The 27,411-nt window shown below is 41.9% G+C and overlaps 1 protein-coding gene across 1 annotated transcript; it reads right to left on the bottom strand.

The window, feature by feature from the left end:
• Nucleotides 1-6,385: 6,385 nt before the first annotated feature.
• Nucleotides 6,386-7,333, bottom strand: LOC129656277 (olfactory receptor 2A12-like). The gene has a single exon (XM_055586991.1). It carries the CDS (start codon nt 7,331-7,333, stop codon nt 6,386-6,388), a length of 948 nt encoding a protein of 315 aa, XP_055442966.1.
• Nucleotides 7,334-27,411: the final 20,078 nt, after the last annotated feature.

Consider the following 27,411-nt stretch of genomic DNA (forward strand, 5'->3'; position numbering starts at 1 on the left):
TAAGACCAGAAACTATAAAACTCCTAGGGGAAAACATTAGCAAAACAGTCTCTGACATAAATCACAGCAGGATCCTCTTTGACCCACCTCCCAGAGTAATGGAAATAAAAGCAAAAATAAACAAATGGGACCTAATTAAACTTAAAAGCTTTTGCACAATGAAGGTAACTATAAGCAAGGTGAAAAGACAGCCTTAAGAATAGGAGAAAATAATAGCAAATGAAGCAGCTGACAAAGAATTAATCTCAAAAACATATAAGCAGCTCATGCAGCTCAATTCCAGAAAAATAAACGACCCAACCAAAAAATGTGCCAAAGAACTAAACAGACATTTCTCCAAACATACAGATGGCTAACAAACACTTGAAAAGATGTTCAACATTACTCATTATCAGAGAAATGCAAATCAAAACCACAATGAGGTACCATCTTATGCCAGTCAGAATGGCTGCTATCAAAAAGTTTACAAACAATAAATGCCAGAGAGGGTGTGGAGGAAAGGGAACCCTCTTATAGTGTTGGTGGGAATACAAAGTAGTACAACCACTATGGAGAGCAGTGTGGAGATTCCTTAAAAAACTGGAAATAGAACTGCCTTATGATCCAGCAATCCCACTACTGGACATACACACTGAGGAAACCAGAATTGAAAGAGATACATGTACCACAATGTTCATACAGCACTGTTTACAATAGCCAGGACATGGAAGCAACCTAGATGTCCATCAGCAGATGAATGGGTAACAAAGCCGTGACACGTATACCGAATGGAATATACAGTTCAGTTCAGTCGCTCAGTCGTGTCTGACTCTTTGTGACCCCATGAACCGCCGCACACCAGGCCTCCCTGTCCATCACCAACTCCCAGAGTCCATCCAAACCCATGTCCATTGAGTCGATGAAGCCATCCAAACATCTTATCCTCTGTCGTCCCCTTTTCCTCCTGCCCTCAATCTTTCCCAGCATCAGAGTCTTTTTCAAATGAGTCAGCTCTTCACATCAGGTGGCCAAAGTACTGGAGTTTCAGCTTCAACATCAGTCCTTCCAATGAACAGCCAAGACTGATCTCCTTTAGGATGGACTGGTTGGATCTCCTTGCAGTCCAAGGGACTCTCAAGAGTCTTCTCCAACACCACAGTTCAAAAGCATCAATTCTTCAGTGGTCAGCTTTCTTTATAGTCCAACTCTCACATCCATACATGACCACTGGAAAAACATGGCCTTGTCTAGATGGACCTTTGTTGGCAAAGTAATGTCTCTGCTTTTGAATATGCTGTCTAGGTTAGTCATAACTTTCCTTCCAAGGAGTAAGTGTCTTTTATTTTCATGGCTGCAGTCACCATCTGCAGTGATTTTGGAGCCCCCCAAAATAAAGTCTGACACTGTTTCCACTGTTTCCCCATCTATTTGCCATGAAGTGATGGGACCGGATGCCATGATCTTAGTTTTATGAATGTTGAGCTTTAGGCCAACTTTTTCACTCCCCTCTTTCACTTTCATCAAGAGGCTCTTTAGTTCCTCTTCTCTTCCTATCATAAGGGTGGTGTCATCTGCATATCTGAGGTAATTGATATTTCTCCTGGCAATCTTGATCCCAGCTTGTGCTTCCTCCAGCCCAGCATTTCTCAAGATGTACTCTGCATAGAAGTTAAATAAACAGGAGGACAATATACAGACTTGACGTACTCCTTTTCCTATTTAGAACCAGTCTGTTGTTCCGTGTCCAGTTCTAACTGTTGCTTTCTGACCTGCATACAGATTTCTCAAGAGGCAGGGCAGGTGGTCTGGTGTTCCCATCTCTTTCAGAATTTTCCACAGTTTATTGTGATCCACACAGTCAAAGGCTTTGGCATAGTCAATAAAACAGAAATAGATGTTTTTCTGGAATTCTCTTGCTTTTTTGATGATCCAGCAGATGTTGCCAATTTGATCTCTGGTTCCTCTGCCTTTTCTAAAACCAGCTTGAACATCTGGAATATCACGGTTCATGTATTGCTGAAGCCTGGCTTGGAGAATTTTGAGCATTACTTTACTAGCGTGTGAGATGAGTGCAATTGTGCAGTAGTTTGAGCATTCTTTGCATTGCCTTTCTTTGGGAATGGAATGAAACCTGACCTTTTCCAGTCCTGTGGCCACTGCTGAGATTTCCAAATTTGCTGGCATATTGAGTGCAGCACTTTCACAGCATTGTCTTTCAGGATTTGAAATAGCTCAACTGAAATTCCATCACCTCCACTAGCTTTGTTCATAATGATGCTTTCTAAGGCCCACTTGACTTCACATTCCAGGATGTCTGGCTCTATGTGAGTGATCACACCATTGTATCTGGGTCGTGAAGATCTTTTTTGTACAGTTCTTCTGTGTATTCTTTCCACCTCTTCTTACTATCTTCTGCTTCTGTTAGGTCCCTACCATTTCTGTCTTTTATTGAGCTCATCTTTGCATGAAATATTCCCTTGGTATCTCTAATTTTCTTGAAGAGATCTCTATTCTTTCCCATTCTGTTGTTTTCCTCTATTTCTTTGCATTGATCACTGAGGAAAGCTTTCTTATCTCTCCTTGCTATTCTTTGGAACTCTGCATTCAAATATTACTCAACTATTAAAAATAATGAATTTGAATCAGTTCTAATGAAGTGGATAAAACTTGAGCCTATTATACAGAGTGAAGTAAGTTAGAAAGAAAAGCAAGAATACAGTATCTTAAGGCATATATATGGAATTTAGAAAGATGGTAATTATGACCCTATATGCAAGACAGCAAAAGAGACACACATGTAAAGAACAGACTTTTGGACTCTGTGGGAGAAGGTGAGAGTGGAATGATTTGAGAGAATAGCATTGAAACCTGTATATTACCATATGTGAAATAGATCGCCAGTCCAGATTTGATGCATGAGACAGGGTGCTCAGGGCTGGTGCAGTGGAATGACCCAGAGGGATGGGATGGGGAGGGAAGTGAGAGGGGGGTTCAGGATGGGGGACACATATACACCCAGGGCTGATTCATATCAATGTATGGGAAAAACCACTACAATATTGTAAAGTAATTAGCCTCCAATTAAAATAAATAAAGTTTAAAAAAACAGGAAATTAATATGTCATACAGTATTATTAACTAAAGTACAGATTTTATTCACATGGCATGAAATTTTATGCTAGTGTCCACTGTTTGTTTTCATATCTTATTCAAGATTTCACATTGTATTTAGTTGCATTGAATAGCTTCAGCTGCATGCAACAAATTCTGATAAATTCTCTTTTCATTTTGTTTTTCTTACAAATATCTCTAATTGTTCTTATTATGGTTTCTTAGATATATATGACTTTTAAATGCAGACATTTAAGTTTCAAATACATGTTTTGAACACATGTATACCTGTGGTGGATTCATTTTGATATTTGGCAAAACTAATACAGTTATGTAAAGTTTAAAAATAAAATAAAAATAAATAAATAAAAATAAAGTATCTTTAATATTAATTTCTCATTTTGATATTAATTTCTTATTTAAATGGTTTCTTCTTTGCAATCACCCTTTATGTTTTTTCAAACTTTTAACTTAATGGAGGCTTTCAATGGCTAAGTCAAAGATCTCTCTTGGTAAGTGTCACATTGCACTTGAAATTATGTGGGTTATTATCAAATATCTTTTGATATTGATTTCTAACATAGTTCCATAGTGATAAGAGAACAGACTCTGTATAATTTCAATACCTGTAGACCATGAAATGCTTGTACCTTGTTTTATGTCCCTGGATATGTTCCAGTGTCTCCTAGTTTAGTCTAAGGGAACTTGAATAGAATTTGTATCCTGCTATTGTGTGAAAATTGTTTAAATCTTAATCATGTTGAATTGGCTCATAGTGATATTCAGGTCTGCTATATCCTTCTACTTCTTTGTGTATTCATTCTATTAACTTTTGACAGCTTGTTATTTATTCCAAGTAAAAATTTTAATTTATCTACTTAAAAATGATTGTAATATATAGTGGAAATATATGTAACTTTGTTCCGTATTTTCCAAGTCTCCTATAAGTGTGTTATCATACTTTCGTAATTTAGAAAATACAAAAGAAGCAGAAAATAAATAAATGTTAATTGTAGTTATCTCCAAATCTAAGGTAACAGTTTTTTGTTTGTATTTATAAATGCAAAGTTTTCAGAATACATATATACTACTTTTGCAATAATGAAAACAAGTAATAGACTCGGACAAGATGTTTTCTTTTTTTTTTTTTTTTCAATTTTTATACATTTGGCTGTGCCAGGTCTTAGGCATGTGAACTCTTAATTGTGATCTGTGAAATTTAGTTCCTTCACCAGGAATGGGACCCAGGCTGCCTGCACTAGAGTACAGAGGTCCAGTCACTAAACCTCCATGAAAGTGCCCACGAAGATATTTTCAGTGCATGTAATAGAGCAAGAACAATAGCCAAAATATTTAATGAACTATAAATAAGAAAAGGTAAACATATCTTGTATTCATTGAACACTTACTATTTTTTATTATGCTAAATGCTGTACATGTATTATCTCATTTAATCCTCCTAACACCCCTCTGAGATCTATAATATATTCTTCCCATTAACAGATGAGGAAACTGAAACTCACAGAAGTTAGGTAACTTACCCATCATCACAGAGTTAGTAAAGGGTTAGCTGAGGTTAGAATACAGAAGTCTGACTCCAGGGCTGACTTCACTACACAATACTACCAACAGTCTTATGAAAAGATGTCAAATTCATTAGCAACCAGGGGATTATAAGTGAAACAAAAAATGTCACCACTTTCTATCTATGAGATAGACTCTTTTAGAATGGTTTAGATAAATAACATTATCAAGGGTTGATGAGAATGAAAGTTGTAGATTGGTATCAGTACTTAGAAGGATAATTTAGGGTTATCTAGTAAATTGGAAAGTTCTAAAAACTGCTACATTCACTGCTATACATACATCTTGGGAAAAATTTTTACATATGGAGAAATGTCCAGAGAAATTTATCACAATATTATTTAAATAGCAAAAACTTAGAAGTAAACAAATGTCCAATGATAAAGAATTAGATAAATGAGATGTGGTAAAATGCTTAAAATTCTTCTTAAGAGAATGATTTAGACCTTTAAGTATCCAGTGGGGGATGTCAGAACCATGAGGTTGAGTTAAATTTTTTCAAAGTGGCACTGAGATCTTGATACCATTATAAAATGTTAAGTTTATACAAAAACAATTTTGTCTATTGGTTATGGATGTGATTACATGTAAGCAAAAGCTTTGAAACACAGAGAATAGACTTCAGTCTAATAAAAGCGGTTGATTCAGAGAAGCTGGAAATAGTCAAAGAGCACTTCAATTTTATCTGTAATTATTTAATCCTTTTCTAAAGTATAAAAAAGACTCAGACTAAATATGGCAAAATACTAACATATTTATTTAGAGTGTGAGAAAACAGAGTCTTCGCTATATTCTTTTCTATAATTTCTTTCTGCATATTTCTGACTGTGTCTGATATCTCATTATATACATAAACATAAAAAGAGAGATACATAGGAAACTTTCCTGCTGGTCCTGGTTAAGAATCCATGCTTCCAATGCAGGGGACCCAGGTTCTATCTCTGATCAGGGCTGTAATATCCCACACGCCATGGGGTGGCTAAGACCCAGGCATCAACTACAGAACCCGTGTGCCACAGCGAAGACTCAGCCAAAGACACACAATGAAGAGCCAAAAAAAAAAAAGATGCAGGTATATATACACATGTATTTTCTTTTATGAAAAGTATATTTATTTTTCTGAAAATAAAAGTGATATTTAAAATATAAAATCAGCTAAGAGTCAGTTTCACAAGTTGAAGAGAATATTATTAGCCATATTGTTCTACAGATATGTCTAAAATAACTCTAACTTAAATTTTATACCACCAAGTGCAAAAAGCAATGCTAATATTACTTCTGAGTGCTTGTCAGAGAGTAATGCAAGACTGTTCCTGCATAATCTGTCTACTCTTTTTGTCGTCTTCACCCCCAATCCTTTACACCATTGAAAAGCACATATGCATGTTAAACACTTGGCTGTGATATATTGAACTGACATAATTTTCCAGAGTTGAGGAGAGAACCAAGGAAAAACAATAAAGAAATAACCTTGGACCATAAGGACATACTTATTGTAAATCAAATCCTTCGTCTTAAATCCTCGACTGAGTCTGTGGGCGGTAGTAGCTGAAAATTTTCCAACCAGTGGGGAGAACTTCAGGGTGACCTCACCCTTTTTGGGAAGTTCAAAGACCCAGAAATGCTGGCCAGAACCTGATGTACTTTCATGATACCACAGGAGCCTCATCAAGTCGGCCCATGATTCTGGACAACTCTGAAACATCCTGGGTCACTGAGCTGTGCCTCTCTGGCCAAGTACTTTCAGAAAGGCCCTCTTTACATCTTTGTTCCGGAGACTGTAGATGATGGGGTTGAGGAAGGCAGAGACAACATTGTAGAAAAGGGCCAGCTTCTTGTCCCTCTCTGGGTCATACCAGGACCCAGGCCTCATGTACATGATCATGGCTGGCCCATAGAACATGGTGACCACAGTGATGTGGGAAGCACACGTGGAGAAGGACTTGAGTCTCCCCTGGGGTGAGCGGATGCTTAAGATGGAGACAAAAATGCGAACATAAGAGACCAGGATGAAGGAAAGTGGTATCAAAAGCAAGAGGAAACCCAAGATGAAGTCCAACCAGTCATTGATGGATGTGTCTGCACAAGCCAACTTCAGGACAGCAGGGACCTCACAGAAGAAGTGGTTTATCTTGTGGGGGCCACAATAAGGCAGACGCATGGTGAAGACAGTATAGATCAGGGCCCCAGCTATGCTAATGAGCCAACAGACTGTGACCATCTTGATACAAATAGGATGACTCATCAGTAGAGTATAGTGAAGGGGGAAGCAGATGGCCATATACCTGTCATAGGCCATAATGGCATAGAGGACACACTCAGCAATGCCCAGGATCAAGAAGATGAACATCTGGGCTGCACAAGCTCCCCAGGAAATGGTCCTCCTTGGGTATACCACATTAACCAACATCTGGGGCACAGTGGTGGTGACATAGCTCATGTCTACCAGGGAGAGGATGCTGAGAAAGAAGTACATAGGTGTGTGGAGCTGTGTATCCAAGTAGATCAGGGTGATGATGAGTCCATTGCCTAGAATGGTGATAAAGTAGAGGAGAAGGAAGAACGTGAACAAAGCCATTCTGACCTGAGACTCACTGGAGAAGCCAAGGAGGATGAACTCAGACACGGAACTGTGGTTCTCCTTGCCAAGGCTCTGCATGGTGGTCTGCCTATCAAGGAGACAAAGACCAGTCTGTTCTGTCCTCAGCCTTGGGAGAAGGAGGACATAGCTGACTGAACCAGAACCACACACAGACCCTTGCACAGTAGCTTGAGATTCAGTCAAATCTTTGTTGAGTTGGGTGAAAAGGTGTAGTAAACTAGGGTAGCTCCTGAACTGGGAGAGCCATCAGAAGATCTGGATTTATGCTTGTAACAGAATATAAGATGCTCACAGGTCCTTCCCTGGAACCCACCTTCATCTATAAAAGGCAAGGCATTAGGTAGCTATGTCTGAAGCAGGCGAACCCAGCCAGCCTCTGATCACTGCTAAATGCTTCCAAGCACATATACTTGTCTTGGTCTGGAGAACAATTTTCTGCTGAAAATTTTAAATGATGACACTGAAAGTCTGTGTCACTGGGCCGTCGGTGCTTGAGGTACAGTCAATCCAGAGCTGCTGTGCTGGCGACCTGAAGTCACAGGGGAGCTGGAGTTGTAGAGAACAGTGGAGGTCTTACAGTGATGAGAGCCGACATGCTGGGAAGGAGAGAGCAGAGACCTCACAGCCCCGAGAAATGGAAAGAGTGATTTTGATTCCTAACTTGTCCTGAGGTCTGTGATTGGATGTCTGTGGGATTTTCTGTCAAATCCTTATAATTACCACCCTATGATAACATTTTAAATTCAGCTCTTCCTTCAGACAGAAGGCTGTCAATTACCCATCTGTGTGAATTTGGGCGAGTCCCTTCACCCCCAATGGCCTCAGTATCCTCATCTGTTAGAAATAAAACATCTATGGCACAGGGTAATAGAAAGAGGCATATGACATACCCTATGTCAATAAATTTTGCAAAATACCAACACTAGACCAGTAAAAGGGTTGGTATAAGTGGGAGGACTCTGGAAATCAGAAGAGTGGGGGCTGGTCCTAACTCTGCACCTAATTTGCTGTGTGATTTTGGGTAACTGGTGGTCTTGATGACTCCAAGGGACTCTTCTGGGTCTGCTATTCTCTGGTCCAAGGAACACCTGGCTGGAGACCTGTGATAGCATCAGTGTCATGAGAACCAAGAGGAGGGCTGGGCTGAGCAGTCAGCTGAACAGGGTTGTGTTAGCAGGAGATTCCTTCCAGGAGTTGGAGACACGAGACCAGGGCATAGACTCAGGTGTTAACACACCTTCATTTCGTATCCTCTTTACCCACTCCTAAGTCACTTAGCCTCTCAGGGTCCCTTGTGCTTTATCTGTAATACCTCCTCCAGAATGGAGTTTGTGTGAAATACATCTGGTCTATTGAAAGTGCTCAATAAATGGTAACAATTTACATAAGGGAGTCTTAGTGGAAGTAGGAATGAAGGGAGAATTGAGGAGCCATCGTGATATTTTCAAGCATCTAAGTTCCAGAGGACAACACTGAAAACAAGACTATGAGGCCTGATTGCTGTAGAATTCTGGTGAAGGGTGAGGGATGAAGAAGTTGTCTGAGGCTATGAGCAAAAGAAGACAGTGTGATATTTTTGTGCTGAGCTTTAGGGAACACCAGTAACTGGACAAAAATAAATGGAAGAAGAAGGAAAATGATTCAGGTCAGGAATGTTTATGAAGAGAAGAGAACTAGGAAAGCTCAGCGTCTTGGACTTTGAGAGGGGTCACATTCAAGAGACAAGGATTTGTCAGCTGTGCAAACAGCTGAAGCCAGAATGATGAGGGATGAGAATGGGGAGAGGTTCACATTCTCCATCTCATTAGTCCACATCCAGATCTGGGCTTTCTCAGGAGCCCCTAACTAGCCTGCCTTCCTGGTCCACCCACCAGCAGATACTGCTTCATCTTTCATGCACATTCTCATGCCTCCTTAGACTATACTAAGACATTTCTCTTCTGGTTCTGACCAATTTTCAAGTCTATAGGATTTTCTGTGACTCAATGAGAGTTCTGAGCCATGATGCTAAGAGCATGACCACCAATACATCCTCATCTGAGCATCTTGGGGGCCCCTCTTCTCTGACCCACAGATCCTCCAAGCTACTTGGCTTTCTCAGCACCTGTCACATATGCCATGCAAATCTTGCCATTCTTTCCTTGAACTGTTTATCTGTTGGAATGTCTCCCATGATCCCTTCTTCCTCCTCACATCCCACCAGCTGTCAAAGCCCAGTTTGGGGTTCCCTCTTCCTCACCTGACCAGTCAGCCTTGTGGGGTTTATGTATTATCTTCCCAGGCAGGCTACAGGCAGAGGCTGTGTCCATTAGATCTATCTCTCCACCATATTTAAGTGAGATCAACCGATTTCTTCTGGAGCCCTGTTCCAGGACTAGTTTTCTCTGCTTTAAGACCAGACTCTACTCTGCCTTTCTCCAAGCCAATGAGTGGTGGTCCCAGGCCTTATGCTAGATTCTCTGGGTGCACAGCTTGCCAGGCTCTTAGCCACTGCTCTCTCTGCTGCCTCCCTCAAAGGCACACATGAAGAAACAATTACATCAGCCTTTGAACTATGAGAGCTCCGTTTTTAATATCTGCCCTTCTTTCCTCCTGCCAACCCTTCACTTATCCTTCTCAGCCTCTGCTCTTCTAGTAGACAAGAAAAAAGAAGAGGGACTTCCCTGGTGGTCCCATGGCTAAGACTCCTCACACCTAATGGAGGGGGCCCAAGTTTGGTCCCTGGTTGGGGAACTAGATCCCACATGCTGCAGCTAAGTCCTGGTGCAGTCAAAGAAATAAAAATATATATTTTTTTTAAGAAAAAGAAGAAAGAGGATTCCTTGTCAGGGGTCCACCAGAGTGCCCCAGGACCCATTTAGGGAATGGGGGTAGGTGATGCTCCTGAGGGCCACTGTTTGAGTTTGAAAATGGCCATGGAGTTGCACTAGAGATTCTACTCCTGTTTATGAGGGCAGGAGCCCCCTCCTCCTCCCCCAGGGAGTGGGGCAGAGAAGACTAGGGTGATCCCTTGTCCATTCTTGGGGGTGCCCTAAGAAGGTAACTCACCTAGCTCATCCCTCAGTCCTACTTACAAGTGAACAGCGCACCATTCTTCACCGCCTTCAGCCCTGCAGCAGCCTTCGCCTGGTGTATCTTGGTCTCAGTGGTGCAGTGGAAAGCGGTCTCCCTTTCTCCTTTGCACGGTAGCCCTACTGGGGAGATCTGTGCCATTATTAAGTGTGTCAAATGCATAGCATCCCTGGAGGGAGGGCATTCTAGCAGGCAGACCCAGGGGCTTCCTTCACATCAGCATGGGGTTGGAGAGTAGATTTCCTGTCCCTGAAAGCCCTGAAGATCTCCTGCCCATGCTGGTACATGCAGCACAGAGCCACTGGGCTGGGTGAAAGGCACAGGCAGGAAGCTTAATGCCCCCAAGGCATTTTGGGCTCAACTTCTGGAGTTAGTGAGCCGGGCATCCTTCCAAAATCTCCATGTAGGGACTGAAATTCCTTCCCACTGAGACTTTGAGGAGGGAGGAGTCTTATGGTTGAGGCTACATCCCTGCGTGACACAGTGACAGTGCTAAAACACTGTGCTTTGTTTCCTTCCGAAGCAATTTTGTTTGCCTTTTAAATCCATATTCATCTTATCCAAGGCCACCTATGGAACAGAGATAAAACTGAGGCTTGGATATAGACAATACAAATGCCGCTAATACAGAGGAACTAAAAAGCCTCTTGATGAAAGTGAAAGAGGAGAGTGAAAAAGTTGGCTTAAAGCTCAACATTCAGAAAACGAAGATCATGGCATCTGGTCCCATCACTTCATGGGAAATAGATGGGGAAACAGTGGAAACAGTGTCAGACTTTATTTTTCTGGGCTCCAAAATCACTGCAGATGGTGACTGCAGGCATGAAATTAAAAGACGCTTACTCCTTGGAAGGAAAGTTATGACCAACCTAGATAGCATATCCAAAAGCAGAGACATTACTTTGCCAACAAAGGTCCGTCTAGTCAAGGCTATGGTTTTTCCTGTGATCATGTATAGATGTGAGAGTTGGACTGTGAAGAAAGCTGAGCACCGAAGAATTGATGGTTTTGAACTGTGGTGTTGGAGAAGACTCTTGAGAGGCCCTTGGACTGTAAGGAGATCCAACCAGTCTATTCTGAAGGAGATCAGCCCTGGGATTTCTTTGGAAGGAATGATGCTAAAGCTGAAACTCCAGTACTTTGACCACCTTGTGTGAAGAGTTGACTCATTGGAAAAGACTCTGATGCTGGGAGGGATTGTGGGCAGGAGGAGAAGGGGACGACAGAGGATGAGATGGCTGGATGGCATCACTGACTCGATGGACATGAGTCTGAGTGAACTCCGGGAGTTGGTGATGGACAGGAAGGCCTGGTGTGCTGCGATTCATGGGGTTGCAAAGAGTCAGACACGACTGAATGACTGAACTGAACACTTATTAGTGACCTCATAACTTTCATTTCGGAGAAGGCAATGGCAACCCATTCCAGAACTTTTGCCTGGAAAATCCCATGGGCAGAGGAGCCTGGAAGGCTGCAGTCCATGGGGTGGCAAAGAGTCGGACACGACTGAGCAACTTTACTTTCACTTTTCACTTTCATGAATTGGAGAAGGAAATGGCAACCCGCTCCAGTGTTCTTGCCTAGAGAATCCCAGGGATGGGGGAGCCTGGTGGGCTGCTGTCTATGGGGTCGCACAGAGTCGGACACGACTGAAGCGACTTAGCAGCAGCAGCAGCAACTTTGATTTATTGAAACTTAACTATTATCCAAGGCCACCCTCCTCACTGCAGTATAAATGCTATCAAACCTGACTATAGTGACAACCACGTACTATTGAACACTTAACTTTTATAAGATGCTACACTGGGCACTACATATAATATAATTAATCCTCACAAGAAAGTAGGTAAGCTATGATAGGTCAGGAGGCACAGAGAGTTTAAGAGAATTAAGGGGCTTATTCACACGACATAGCAAATAAATTGTGTAGTTGGAATTTGAACCTGGATTTGCTAGACTCCATGTCATTCCACTGTAGACTGTCTATGGCCAAAGTGTAGTACTGATTTATAGGGTATGTAGTCAAGCTGTGGAGTGTCTGCAAGGCTGAGTGTAGGACTCAGGTGGTCAGAGGCCAAGATAGGTGCACAGACTTCCTCAGACCCACTGGAAGGACAACTTCCTCAACAAAGTTCTGGGAGAAAAAGACAGCAGACTGGCTTGGCTTCATTAACTGCTGCAGGACAGCAGGCTCACTGGAAAGGAGCCTATCTCGTGGGTGGGAGGCAATGATCCACTGTTAGAGACAGTCCAGTCCTGCAAAGTAGAATTCAAATTCTGAAGGGTGTGGTGATGAAGGGGAAAGGGCACTGGAAGACGTAAGGCCGATGGGCAATGCTTTTGCCTTGGTAGAGGCCAGTGATGAGTCCAGGTGGAGTGACACTTAGTGGTAAAAGGGTATCTGTCTGTAGGAGGATGGCCTGAGCCACTGCGTGGGAACTGAGCACAGAACTGGATGAGTCCTGCTATGGGAGGGGTCCTGGAAAGAGTGTGTCATGTCAAAGGACTGGTTCCCAAGGCAAAGACCAAAAAATGCCCTGTTAGTATCCATGTAACTGGAACATAAAGTTGGACAAGCCAGCAGCTGAGCTGCCTGGATGTTATTTCAGAGTAAAGGGCAAGAATGCCTAGGTCCCCAGAGAAATAGTACATTCATCCAGGTAACATGAATTTTAGGCCTAACAAGTATCAGACATAGATCAGTTCAGTTCAGTCGCTCAGCTGTGTCCAACTTTTTGCGACCCCATGGACTGCAGCATGCCAGTCTTCCCTGTCCACTACCAACTCCCAGAGCTTGCTCAAACTCATCAGCCATAGTGCTTGGTCCCAACTATGGGAAGACAGTAGGCTAGCCAAGGATGGAATTGGATAGGTTGATCTCATACCCTAGTTTTCATGGGACAGTTACAGTTTATGCCTATTATAGGTCAATTAATTCCTATAAGTAGTTTAAACCCTCCCTTTCACTCTCAAAATTTGTCTGAGTTTGCACATTGTATGATTTCCTAGATTAGGAGGCCATGAACCTGGTAGATACCTGATATGGGGCAGCCCTATCTAGGGAACATGCTGCTGCTGCTAAGTTGCTTCAGTCGTGTCCAACTCTGCATGACCCCATAGACAGCAGCCCACCAGGCTCACCCGTCCCTGGGATCTCCAGGCAAGAACACTGGAGTGGGTTGTCATTTCCTTCTCCAATGCATGAAAGTGAAAAGTGAAAGTGAAGTCGCTCAGTCATGTCTGACTCTTCGCCACCCCATGGACTGCAGCCTACCAGGCTCCTCCATCCATGGGATTTGCCAGGTAAGAGTACTGGACTGGGATGCCATCACCTTCTCCGAGGGAACATGCAGTAGATGTTATGTAATATAGTCATCAATTTTTAACAGAATTTTAAATTTAATTTTAATAATCTAAAAATTTATATGGAATCACAAAAGACCCTGAATTGCCAAAGGAATATTGAGAAAAAAGAACAAAACTGGAGACATCACATTTTCTGGCTTCAGACTATACCTGAAAAAGATATAAACACTAATTCAAAAAGATCCCATTGTTCACAGGGACATTACTTACAATATCCAAGATATAGTCATCAATCTTGATATATTTTCCCTCTTAACAATTTGTTCCCTACATCATTCCCTTTTCTGGACTTAGGTTCTGAAACCCTAGAAGGCAAAGAGCAGTCTTTCTTGTGCAACACAGAAAACAAAAGACCAGACAGATTGGTGGTTGAATGCTAACTCCACTACTTCCTAGCCATATGCCCTTCTCACTTTCCCTTCCGAGTCTTGACAGAAATCAGTGCTGTGAGAGTTGAGAAGGTGCCTATAAGATGCTCAGCACAGGTTATGGTATGAGCACAGAAGCGGGTCAGTCAGTGGAATGTCTTATACTGTCAGCAAAATGTGAGCAGTATAAGGGTTAGTGTAGTCCTCTGGTGGCACACCCAGACACCCTGGAGCAAGGGCTTGAATTCACAGTGGAGGACTCCCGCCCAGGCCACACATTTCTCAAGCTAGTGGGAGGGGACAGTGCCTGTGTTGTGGTAATTTCCTTCCTCCCTTAAAGATGGTGGGCCTCTTTATTTGGCATTCTTGGAATCTCAAAGAGATAGTCAATGTTCAAAGAAAGGACTTCACCTTCTTAAATAGATAAGCAGGTGAGGAAGTTTGTCTAATGTGCCAGGCAGTGCCATGCCTACTGTTTAGTGTTGTCTCACTGAATCCTGATCTGGGTTTGAATCCCTGTTTGGTCTCTACTAGAAACTCAGGCAAGTTCCTAACCTTTCTAAGTCTCAGTTTACCTGGTGGTTCAGACAGTAAAGAATCTGCCTGCAATGCAGGAGACCAGGGTTAGGACCCTGGGTCAGGAAGATCTCAGTATTCTTGCCTGGAGAATTCCATGGACAGAGGAGCCTGGCGGGCTACCGTCCATGGGATTGCAGAGAGTTGGACACAACTGAGTGACTAACAAACACACACTCACACTCACACACACACACATGCCTCAGCTGGATAAATATATAAATATTTGGATATTTATGACTTGGATAATATGAACTTCACATGATCTGAGGATTAAGAGAGAGGAAGTGTTTAAGCATCTGACACCATGAAGCTAACATGTACTTAGGAAATGGGAGAGAGCGTCCTGATCAACATCATCACCATTCCTCCAAGGACACACAGCTAGGAAGTGGTCCAGAGGGGGCTAATGATCTGCACCCCTCTGAAGCCTGTTTTCACCCCAGTACCCTTCTCTGCCTCTCAGTTTAGCTTCTCTTCACCTAATAGTTGGCCATGGTGCATTGACCTTTCTAAAACATATGTGCAATTCAAGTTACTAAAATTTTGTTGGAAAATGGTATTGATGAATCTATATGCAGGGAAGGAATGGAGGATGTAGAGAACAGACGTGCACATAGTGGAGGAAGGAGAGAGTCAGGTGAATAGAGAAAGTAGCACTGACTTATTTACACTACCGTGTGTAAAATAGATAGCTGGTGAGAAGTCACTGTGAAACTGGGAGCCCAGCATGGCACTCTGTGATGATCTAGATGGATGGGATAAAGGAAGGGGATGAAGCCAGTTTCCTCTGTCCCTGGGGATTCTCCAGGGAAGAATACTGGAATGGCTTGCCATGCCCTCCTCCAGGGGATCTTCCCAACCCAGGGATTGAACCCAGGTCTCCCACATTGCAAGCAGATTCTTTACCATCTGAGCCACCAGAGAAGCTCAAAAAGAAGGGGAGGGAGGCTCAACAGAGAGGGGATATATGTATACATATAGCTAATTTACGTTGTTACATAGCAAAAACCAACACAACATTGTAAAGCCATTTTCCTCCAATTAAAAAATAAATATAGAAAAAAAAGAATTTTTGCATCTATTTTCATGAAAGATATGGGTCTGTCATTTACGTTTCTTGTACTATCTTTGTTCCCATATCAGAGAGATGCTGGCCTCATAGAATGCATTGTAAATAATTCCTTCATACTTAAATTTTCTAGAAGAGTTAGTGCAGACTTGGAAGTATTATAACTAAGCAGGATGCTACTGGACCTTCCTGGGACAGACCCTCCCACCCCTCCACGTCCTCCATCTGCCTCTTGTTTGTAGCAAAAGTTTAGCTTCCTAGGCCTTCCTTGAGTTTCAAAGAATGAATTTAACCAGAGAAGTGAGAAAATGCAGAAGCAAAGGAGAAAAGTCAAGCAAGACAAACTAGTAATAGTTTAGCCTACACAAGGTTAAGGACTTTTAGTTCCTTCTTAAGGACTATAGCTCATATTCTGAGCCATGTCCTTGGAGCTGTTTTGCAGATACTGAAACCCCCACCAGGTGGAAGAAGTTAACTGTGTGCTGCCCACAAGCAAGAAGGTCTCAGCTGGTTTGGAACCAGAAGGCTGATGATGTTGACTCCCATTACCTCACCATCAGCTAATTTGAAGAATGTCCATGAGGTAATCATGCACTCTACAAACCTTCCCACTCACCCTGTCTTTAAAAACCCTTCCCTGAAAACTATCAGGGAGTCCAGATCTTTTAAGCACTGGCTGCCTGGACCCCTTGCTTGGCCCCTGCAATAAACACTGTACTTTCCTTCTCCACAACCCAGTGTCAGTAGATTTTTTTTTACTGCACAGGCACGCAGTCCCAAGTTTGGTTCAGTAACAGTATTTCTTCTTTAAAGGACTGGTAGAATTCACAAGTAAATCCATCTAAGTCTAGAGTTTTCTCTGTGAAAAGGTTTTAACTCCACATTCAATTCAAAAAACTAGATCTATGACTATTCAGGTTACCTATTTCTTTACAGATGAGCTTTCAATGAGTTTATTCATTTTATTTAAATTATCTAATTTGGGGATAAAGTTGTTCATGATACTCCCTTATTAATCTTTAAGCATCCCCTCATCCTCTGGTGTTTCCTCATATGCATGCACTGATCAGCCCTCATCTAAAGACAGGAGAGAAGCCTTCAGCAGACTCCTGGGTTCACTCTCTGTGCAGCTTTCCTCTCCATTGCTCTGCTCTGAATTCTAACCACCTTGACCTCTGTCTTGGTCAGCTCAAGCTGCTATAATAGAATCCCACAGACTGAGTGGTTTAAATAACTAGGATGTATTTCTCGCAGTTCTGGTGGCTGAATGCCTGAGATCAGGGTAGAATGCTTGTCACATAATGTTCATTTTTTTCATAGGCAGAACACTTTATTCATTAGGATTTCCCCCAAACACTAGGAAACTCAGCTAACAGTAGTTTAGATATACAAGAATTCATTTCTTCACATAACAAGTCCTGAGGTAAACAGTGTCATGTATTCATTCACAGATGGATAATGTTAGTGAGAGGACCCCTGTGGTTCTCTGAGCCTTTTCCTCATGGTAGCAAGTCAGGTACCCATTTCCAGATATGCCATCTCATTTGTGGTGAAAGAAAGGAAGTTTGAGGGAAGGGGTTTGTATCACAGTCACTCTGTTCCTTTTTTTTAGAGAAATAAACATTTCACTAACCTTCCTCAGCTGAGTTCCTCTCGAGTCGTGCTGGAAAGGACCAGGTTATGTGACTGCTCTCACTGAGAGGAATTCCGGGAAAGGAAGAATGAAGCTGCCTTCTAGGCTTGGACTGTCCATGATGTGTTCACTGCACTTAACAAGGGTTGTCAGCCAGAGGATGGTTCTCTCAGCAAAGAAGGGGGAAGTGGATAGTCATTCAACAAGTGTCTGCCATGATAAAAGTGTATGTAAAGCATGATATCATTGAGGTAAGAAAAAAAATCCATTATCATTTAAGGATAGGAAACAATTAGAGAGAAACTTCCACAAACTAAAATTTTCTTTGTCATGTGGAAGGAACTAGAGGGTAATTATTATCTTCTTCCTGCCTCCCTATGTCTATGAACACTCCTGGATGAATACGATCACTGTTGTAACTCAGAAACAAGGGAAGACTCTCTCAGGGGTTATCCTGAGTGTGAAGGAATCCACGGGGGAAGGATGTCCAGACTGAGAATCAGGATTCTCTATTCCTCACTTAGCCTCCACCACCTTGCAGCTCAGGAAGAGGCCACAGAAACAACTCAGGACCCTGGAAAATCTGGAGTCCAACTTGGGGGGAGGGGTGTTAGAAAAGCTGAGGGAGGGGCTGTAGGTGAGAGACTTGGGTGGTCCTTACTTGTCATCCCCACGGCCCACCTCAAACAGAGTATGTTGGAAGCACTTTTGGTCCCACTCACCTTCATCCTGGCCTCGTATGTTCACATCTTTGTCTCCATCTTAAGAATCTGTTCATCCCAGGGGAGACTCCAGTATTTCTCCACATCTACTTCTCATATCACTGTGGTCACCATGTTCTATGGGCCAGCCATGATCATGTACATGAGGCCTAGGTCCTGGTATGACCTAGAGAGGGTCAAGAAGCAGCCCTTTTCTACAATGTTGTCTCTGCCTTCCTCAACCCCATCATCTACAGTTTCCAGAAGAATAATGTAAAGAGGGCCTTTCTGAAAGTGCTTGGCCACAAAGAGAAAGCTCAATAACGCAGGACATTTCAGAGTTGTCCAGAATCATGGGAAGACTTGATGGGCCTCATACATCAGTTCTGACCAACTTGAACCTATGTCTATGAGATATGCAGAAAGGGCAAGGCCACTCATACACTGAAATTCTCCCCATTTTCAGCTGCTACCACCCAACCAATTAGTTGAGTATTGAGAGCAAAGGTTTTCTTTTACAAGGACTGTGTCCTTGTGGTTCAAGGCCATTACTTTATTGTTTTCCCTGGGTTTTCTCCTAGGTAAGGTTATATCAGTTCAATACAATCACAGTCAAATGTTTAACATGCATACATGCTTTCTACAGTGTAAAGTGTTGGGGGACGAAGATAACACAAAGAGTAGACAGATTATGCAGGAACAGTCTTTCGTTACTATCTAACAAGCACTCACAGTAATATTAGCATTGTTTTTTGCACTTAGTGCTATAAAATGCAAGTTAGAATTATTTTAGACATATCTCTGGGAAAATATGACTAATAACCTGGTCTGAACTCAGCTTATGAAACTGTCTTTTACCTGGTTTTACATTTTATTTTTTTTAAAGATTTTTTTTTTCATTTTACTAAGAGCAGATTTTTTATTTTTATTTTTTTTTAATTTTATTTTATTTAACTTTACAATATTGTATTGGTTTTGCCATATATCAAAATGAATCTGCCACAGGTATACATGTGTTCCCCATCCTGAACCCTGCTCCCTCCTCCCTCCCCATACCATCCCTCTGGGTCATCCCAGTGCACCAGCCCCAAGCATCCAGTATCGTGCATCGATCCTGGACTGGCGACTCGTTTCATATATGATATTATACATATTTCAATGCCATTCTCCCACATCATCCCACCCTCTTTTTTAATGTGGACATTTTTTAAAGTCTTTATTGAATTTGTTTCAATATTGCTTCTGTTATATGTTTTGGTTTTTTGACCACAAGTTATGTAGATCTTAGCTCCCAAACCAGGTATTGGATCCATAGCCCCTGCATCAGAAGGATGGATCCCCAGGGAAGTCCTTGGTTTTACATTCTAAATCTCACTTTTTTTTTTTTTTCAGAAAAAAGTATATTTCATAAAGAAAAATACAATTGTATATGACTATCTATCTGTATGAATCTCTGTTTATTTATATGTATGTAACCAGAGAGTCAGATAGAGTCAGAAATATGCAGAAAGAAATTATGGAAAAAAATAAAGCAAAGATCCCATTTTCTCACATCCAAAATAAAGACATCAATATTTTGCCATATTTAGTCTGAGTCTTTCTTTTCCTTTTATAAAAACGAGACTCAGTTCAGATCAGTTCAGTCGCTCAGTCGTGTCCAACTCTTTGTGACCCCATGAATCACAGCACGGAAGGCCTCCCTGTCCATCACCAACTCCTGGAGTTCACTCAAACTCAAGTGCATCAAGTCGATGATGCCATTCAGCCATCTCATCCTCTGTTGTCCCCTTCTCCTCCCCGCCTCTGTCGTCCCCTTCTTCTCCCCCCAATCCCTCCCAGTATCAGGGTCTTTTCAAATGAGTCAACTCTTTGCATCAGGTGGCCAAAGTATTGGAGTTTCAGCCTCAGCCTCAGTCCTTCCAATGAACACCCAGGACTGGTCTCTTTTAGGATGGACTGGTTGGATCTTGCAGTCCAAGGGATTCTCAAGAGTTTTTTCCAGCACCACAGTTCAAAAGCATCAATTCATCAGTGCTTAGCTTTCTTCACAGTCCAACTCTCTCATCCATACGTGACCACTGGAAAAACCATAGCCTTGACTAGATGGACCTTTGTTGGCAAAGTAATGTCTCTGCTTTTGAATATGCTATCTAGGTTGGTCATAACTTTCCTTCCAAGGAGTGAGCATCTTTTAATTTCATGGCTGCAATCACCATCTGCAGTGATTTTGGAGCCCCAAAAAATAAAGTTTGACACTGTTTCCACTGTTTCCCCATCTATCTGCCATGAAGTGGTGGGACCAGATGCCATGATCTTAGTTTTCTGAATGTTGAGGTTTAAGCCAACTTTTTCACTCTCCTCTTTCACTTTCATCAAGAGGCTTTTTAGTTCCTCTTCACTTTCCGCCATAAGGGTGGTGTCATCTGCATATCTGAGGTTATTGATATTTCTCCTGGCAATCTTGATTCCAGCTTGTGCTTCTTCCAGCCCAACATTTCTCATGATGTACTCTGCATGTAAGATAAATAAGCAGGGTGACAATATATAGCCTCGATGTACTCCTTTTCCTATTTGGAACCAGTCTGTTATTCCATGTCCAGTTCTAAATAGTTACAAATAAAGTTGACGTGCTCTTCAACTCAGCTCCTCTGAATCAACTGCTATCATTAAATTGAAGTCTACTTAGCGTGTTTTAAAGCTTTAGCGTACATATAAGTTTATCCATAATCAATACATACAATTGTTTTTGTATGAACTTGAAATTTTATAATGGTATCAAGATATCAGTTCTGTTCTGAAAATTTTAACTCAACATCATGTTTCTGATATCTCCCATCGGATACTTAACAGGTCTAACTCATTTTGTAACAAGCATTTTGATGTATCATATTTCATTTTATCTAATTATTATGGAACAGTTATGCATTTAAAAATTTTCACTACTTAAACAATCTGTGACAAATATATTTAGACATTTCTCCATGTGAAAGTGTGAAAGTGTTAGTCACTCAGTTATATCCAACTGTGCGACACCGTGGACTGGAGCATGCCAGGCTTCTGTGTCCACTGAGTTCTCCACACAAGAATACTAAAGTGGGTAGCCATTTCCTTCTCCAGGGGATCTTCCTGATGCAGAATTTGAACCCAGGTCTCCTGCATTGCAGGAAAATTCTTTACCATCTGAGACACTTCATTATTTAAACAATTCTGTGACAAATGTATTTAGACATTTCTTCATAGGTAAGTATTTTTTCCTAGGATTTATGCATAGCAGTGAACTTGACAGAGTTTACAGTCCAAGAATTTTCAAACTTACTAGATGCTCCTAAACTATTCTTCTAGGTATTTATGCCAATTTACACCTTTCCTTCTCATCAACACTTGTTCTGACCTAACAGAAGCAGAAGATATTAAGAAAAGGTGGCAACAATACACAGAAAAACTATACAAAAAGATCTTAATGACCCAGATAACCACAATGGAGTGATCTTTAACCTAGAGCCAGACAACCTGGAGTCCAAAGTCAAGTGGGCCTTAGGAAGAATCACTACACATAAGCTAGTAGAGGTGATGGAAATCCAGTTGAGCTATTTCAAATCCTAAAAGATGATGCTGTGAAAGTGCTGCACTCTGTATGACAGCAAATTTGGGAAGCTCAACAGTGGCCACAGGATTGGAAAAAGTCAGTTTTCATTTCAATCCCAAAAAAGGGCAATGCCAAAGAATGTTCAAACTACCACACAATTGCACTCATCTCACATGCTGGCAAAGTAATGCTCAAAATTCTGCAAGTGAGGCTTCAACAGTATGTGAATTGAGAGCTTCATGGTAGATTTAGAAAAGGCAGAGGAACCAGAGATCAAGCTGGATTTAGAAAAGGCAGAGGAACCAGAGATCAAATTGCCAATATCTGCTGTATCATAGAAAATGCAAGAGAGTTCCAGAAAACATTTACTTCTGCTTTATTGACTATGCCAAAGCTTTTGTGTGGATCACAACAAACTGTGGAAAATTCTTCAAGAAATAGGAATACCACACTACCTTACCTGCCTCCTGAGAAATCTGTATGCAGGTCAAGAAGCAGCAGTTAGAACTGGACGTGGAACAATGGACTGGTTCCAAATTGGGAAAAAAGTACGTCAAGGCTGTATATTGTCACCCTGCTTATTTAACTTATATGCAGAGTACATCATGAGAAACGCTGGGCTGGAAGAAGCACAAGCTGGAATCAAGATTGCCAGGAGAAATATCAATAACCTCACATATGCAGATGACACCACCCTTATGGCAGAAAGGGAAGAGGAACTGAAGAGCCTAGTTTAAGATACTTTTAAAGTAGATCACAGAAAGCTGATTAATTAAAATGGAAATATTTTACTTAATAATAAACAAAGGATAAATTAAAAAAAATTAAAAAAAAAAGAAAATCAAAGAGGGGAGTGAAAAAGCTTGGTTAAAACTCAACATTCAAAAAACTAACATCATGGCATTTGGTACCATCACTTTATGGCAAATAGATGGGGAAACAATGAAAACAGTGTCAGACTTTATTTTCTTGGGCTCCAAAATCACTGCAGATGGTAACTGCAGCCATGAAATTAAAAGACGCTCACTCCTTGGAAGGAAAGTTATGACAAAGCTAGACAGCATGTTTAAAAGCAGAGACGTTACTTTATCAACAAAGATCTGTCTAGACAAAGCTACGGTTTTTCCGGTGGTCATGTATGGATGTGAGAGGTGGACTATAAAGAAAGCTGAGTGCCAAAAAATTGATGCTTTTGAATTGTGGTGTTGGAGAAGACTCTTGAGAGTCCCTTGGACAGCAACGAGATCCAACCAGTCAATCCTAAATGAAATCAACACTGAATATTCACTGGAAGGACTGATGCTGAAGCTGAAACTCCAATACTTTGGCCATCTGTTGTGAAGAACTGACTCATTTGAAAAGACCCTGATGCTGGGAAAGATTGAAGGCAGCAGGAGAAGAGGACTACAGAGGATGAGATGGCTGGATGGCATCACTGACTCGATGGACATGAGTTTGAGCAAGCTCTAGGAGTAGGTGAGGGATAGGGAAGCCTGATGTGCTGTAGTCCATGGGTTCAGATAGAGGCAGACATGACTGAGTGACTGAACTGAACTGAACACTTGATAATGTCATTTATATCAACCATTCTAAAATTGATACCTATCACATAGATGGAAAGTGGAGGGCATAGTTTTCTGTTTCATTTATAATTCCCAGATTGCTGGTGAATGTAACATCTTTTCATAAGATTGTTGAGTAATGAAGTCAACCCTGGTGTCAGACTTCTGTATTCTAACCTCAGCTAACCCTTTACTAACTCAGTGATAGTGGGTAAGTGACCTAACTTCTGGGAGTCTCAGTTGCCTCATCTGTTAATGGGAATAATATACCATAGACCTCAGAGGGGTGTTAGAAGGACTAAATGAGATAACACAAGTAAAGAATTTATTGTAATAAAGAAACAATGCTAAGTAATCTCAATGAATATGAGATATTGTTTATCTTTTCTTAATTTGTAGTTTATTATATATCTTGGGATATTATTCTTTGTCTATTACATTCATTGAAAATATTTTCTCTCAGTTACTTCTTTGCTGTTCTGTGCTGGGCTTTGTTGCTCAGTTGTATCTGTCTCTTTTTGACCCATGGACTGCTGCACCCCAGGCCTCCCTGTCTCCTGGAGTTTGTCCAAGTTCATGTCCATTGAACTGGTGATGCCATCCAACCATCTCATCCTCTGTCACCCTCTTCTCCTTCTGCCTTCAGTCTTTCCCAGCAACAGGGTCTTTTCCAATGGGTTGGCAGTTCGAATCGGGTGGCCAGCGTTTTGGAGCTTCAGCATCAGTCCTTCCAATGAGTATTCAGAGTTGATTTCCTTTAGGTTACTACTCTAGTATTCTTGCCATGAGAACCCTATGAACTGTATAAAAAGGCAAAATACAGTATATGTTTGTTCTCATAATTGTACATGCAAACAAATACTCATTACCTTAGACTAGGAGATAACCACAGTTAATCTTTCAGAGTCTAAAATCTTTAAAATTACTTTTATAAATATTTTTTAAAAATAACAACACAATTCCTTAAAAATTTATTGTTTGTTTCCATGATTTATAAAACTGAATTTCACAGTATTTATTCTTTGGTATGGAGAAGGCAATGGCACCCCACTCCAGTACTCTTGCCTGGAGAATCCCAGGGATGAGGGAGCCTGGTGGGCTGCCATCTATGGGGTCACACAGAGTTGGACACGACTGAAGTGACTTAGCAGTAGCAGTAGCATTCTTTGGTAACTTGATTTATTCACTCAATATGGGTTTTAACATTTTTGCATGTTGATTTGTTTTCACTGCTTGAAAAGTATTCTTTTCACTTTCCTGATGAATAGAATAATGACTTTTGAATGAATAGAATTCTTAAAGTGAGTGAAGTCTCTCAGTCGTGTCCGACTCTTTGCGACCCCATGGACTGTAGCCTACCATGGGATTCTCCAGGCAAGAGTATTGGAGTGGGTTGCCATTTCCTTCCCCGGGTGAATCTTCCTGACCCAGGGATCGAACCCGGGTCCCCCACATTCCAGGCAGACGCTTTAACCGCTGAGCCACCAGGGAACTCTATAGAATTCTTAATGACTTTGTAAATCTTTTTTATGTTTTTTTTTTTTTTAATATAAACATATGTCAAAGGTTTCATTGAGCTGTAGGAGAGAAGTCTGGGCAGATGGACACAATTCAGGGCAAAAAAGATTTTGGCAGCTGGACAAAGGAGTTGAGATGAAACTTCACACATGGGAACCAGTGAGGACTCTGGAGCTGGGAGAAAAAAATCAGAGCTGCAGATTAGAAAGATAGCTACAAAGAAGACATATGGATGGCTAACAAACACATGAAAAGATGCTTAACATCACTCATTATCAGAGAAATGCAAATCAAAACCACAATGAGGTACCATTTCATGCCAGTCAGAATGGCTGCTATCCAAAAGTCTACAAGCAATAAATTCTGGAGAGGGTGTGGAGAAAAGGGAACCCTCTTACACTGTTGGTGGGAATGCAAACTAGTACAGCCACTATGGAGAACAGTGTGGAGATTCCTTAAAAAACTGGAAATAGAACTGCCTTATGACCCAGCAATCCCACTACTGGGCATACACACTGAGGAAACCAGAATTGAAAGAGACACGTGTACCCCACTGTTCATCGCAGCACTGTTTATAATAGCCAGGACATGGAAGCAACCTAGATGTCCATCAGCAGACGAATGGATCAGAAAGCTGTGGTACATATACACAATGGAGTATTACTCAGTCATTAAAAAAGAATACATTTGAATCAGTTCTAATGAGGCGGATGAAACTGGAGCCTATTATACAGAGTGAAGTAAGCCAGAAAGAAAAACACCAGTATAGTATACTAATGCATATGTATGGAATTTAGAAAGATGGTAATGATAACCCTGTATGAGAGACAGCAAAAGAGACACAGATGTATAGAACAGTCCTTTGGACTCTTGTGGGAGGGAGAGGGTGGGATGATTTGGGAGAATGGCATTGAAACATGTATAATATCATATTTGAAATGAATCACCAGTCCAGGTTTGATGCAGGATACAGGATGCTTGGGGCTGGTGCACTGGGATGACCCAGAGGGATGGTACGGGGAGGGAGGTGGGAGGGGGGTTCAGGAAGGGGAACAAGTGTACACCCATGGCAGATTCATGCTGATGTATGGCAAAACCAATACAATATTGTAAAGTAATTAGCCTCCAATTAAAATAAATAAATTTATATTAAAAAAAAAAAGAAATATAGCTACAGCAGCTGTCGGAATGCTTATAGCCCCCAGAGCCTGGTTGTTGAATTTAGGTCCTGCCACTTGAGAAAGAAGGTGGGTCACAGACCTGGAGACCTTGTCACTTGAGGTGGGTAACCTGGAAGAGGACATTCCAGGTTGGGCCAGGGGAATGCCAGAAAAGAAACAGCCCTCCACAGGTGTGAGGAGGCCCCTGGGATAGGGGATTCCCTATGGCCCAAGCAAAGACCTTCTGCCCTGAGGACCTCAGAGGGAGCTGAGGTCAGAAATCCCTGATGTGGACACCACCAAGCCCTAAGCCCCCCTCCAGTGGAGGAAGGGGCCTCCATGGCCGGTCAGTGCTGCAGTGGACTCCACACTGGAGTCAGGATCAGGACAGTGGGGAGCAGGAGTGAGACTGTCACCCAAGAGGAAGAGATTGAGTAGTCAGTAAGCAGGAGAGTGCAGGGTGCAGTCGGCTGGAGTGAGCCTGGTGCCCCTGCCTAAACAGCTTTCTGTTTCAGAAGCTAGGCTCTTGGATTCCACTCTCATCAGCTTTCCCCTGTGTGGCTCCCAGCTTTCAATCCAAGCCCCAGTCTGGCTCCTGTGGGGAAATGCCTGGCCAAGTAACAAATGTAACCCCAGTCCACCTGGGCTGTGTGTGGGCAGGGGACCTTCTCATGCTCAGGAAGGATAGAGCCTAAAGTTTCTTTTGCCCTCCAGCAGGACTGAACTCCCTAACCCTTGGCCAGAGACATCATAAAAGGGGTCCAAAGGCTTCCCTGTTGCGTCACTCTCTCAAAATTGCAGGTGACAGGAACTTCCTATTTCCTGTCTTAAGTCCTTGGTATTACAGTCATTGCGAAGTGAAGGAAAATACAAGGAGCCTGTCCCCTTCTCTCCTGCTTGAGTAAAGCTTCTCACCAAGTTACTTGAAATGATAGAACACACCCTCAGAGGCCACTGGGTAGTTTCAGAACTCCAAGGGCACCATTGTTTACTAGATACATATTAAAATGTACCACATGTGTGCATGATAAGTCGCTTCTGTCCTGTTTGACTCTTTGCTACCCTATGGACAGTAGCCCATTAGGCTCGTCTATCCATGGGATTCTCCAGGCAAGAATTCTAGAGTGGGTTGCCATGCCCTCCTCCACAGGATCTTCCTGCCCCAGTAACTGAACCTGCATCTCCTGTGGTTCCTGCACTGCAGGCGGATTCTTTACCACTGAGCCACCAGGAAAGCCCAAAATGCACCACGTCCCACTTCAAATATCTGAAAGAAGATTTAAGAGTCTAATGAGTTGCCAGGGACTAACTGATTAAATGTTGTATTTAATAGTCATTTGACTCATCACTAATTTTATTCTGTGGAATCTCTATTTTTGAACCAATAATATCTTTCTTGTCTCAAATATGTTTATAGACACTGAAAGCTCAAGGACCCTAGACATTTTGTCTATAGTTTCTCATGGATAAAATGGCCCTGGGAATGCCACCAGGCAGAAGGAGGGGACCATTTCATAGCCT

The sequence above is a fragment of the Bubalus kerabau genome, chromosome 6, assembly GCF_029407905.1.
Source record: "Bubalus kerabau isolate K-KA32 ecotype Philippines breed swamp buffalo chromosome 6, PCC_UOA_SB_1v2, whole genome shotgun sequence".
In the NCBI taxonomy this organism is placed as follows: Eukaryota; Metazoa; Chordata; class Mammalia; order Artiodactyla; family Bovidae; genus Bubalus; species Bubalus kerabau.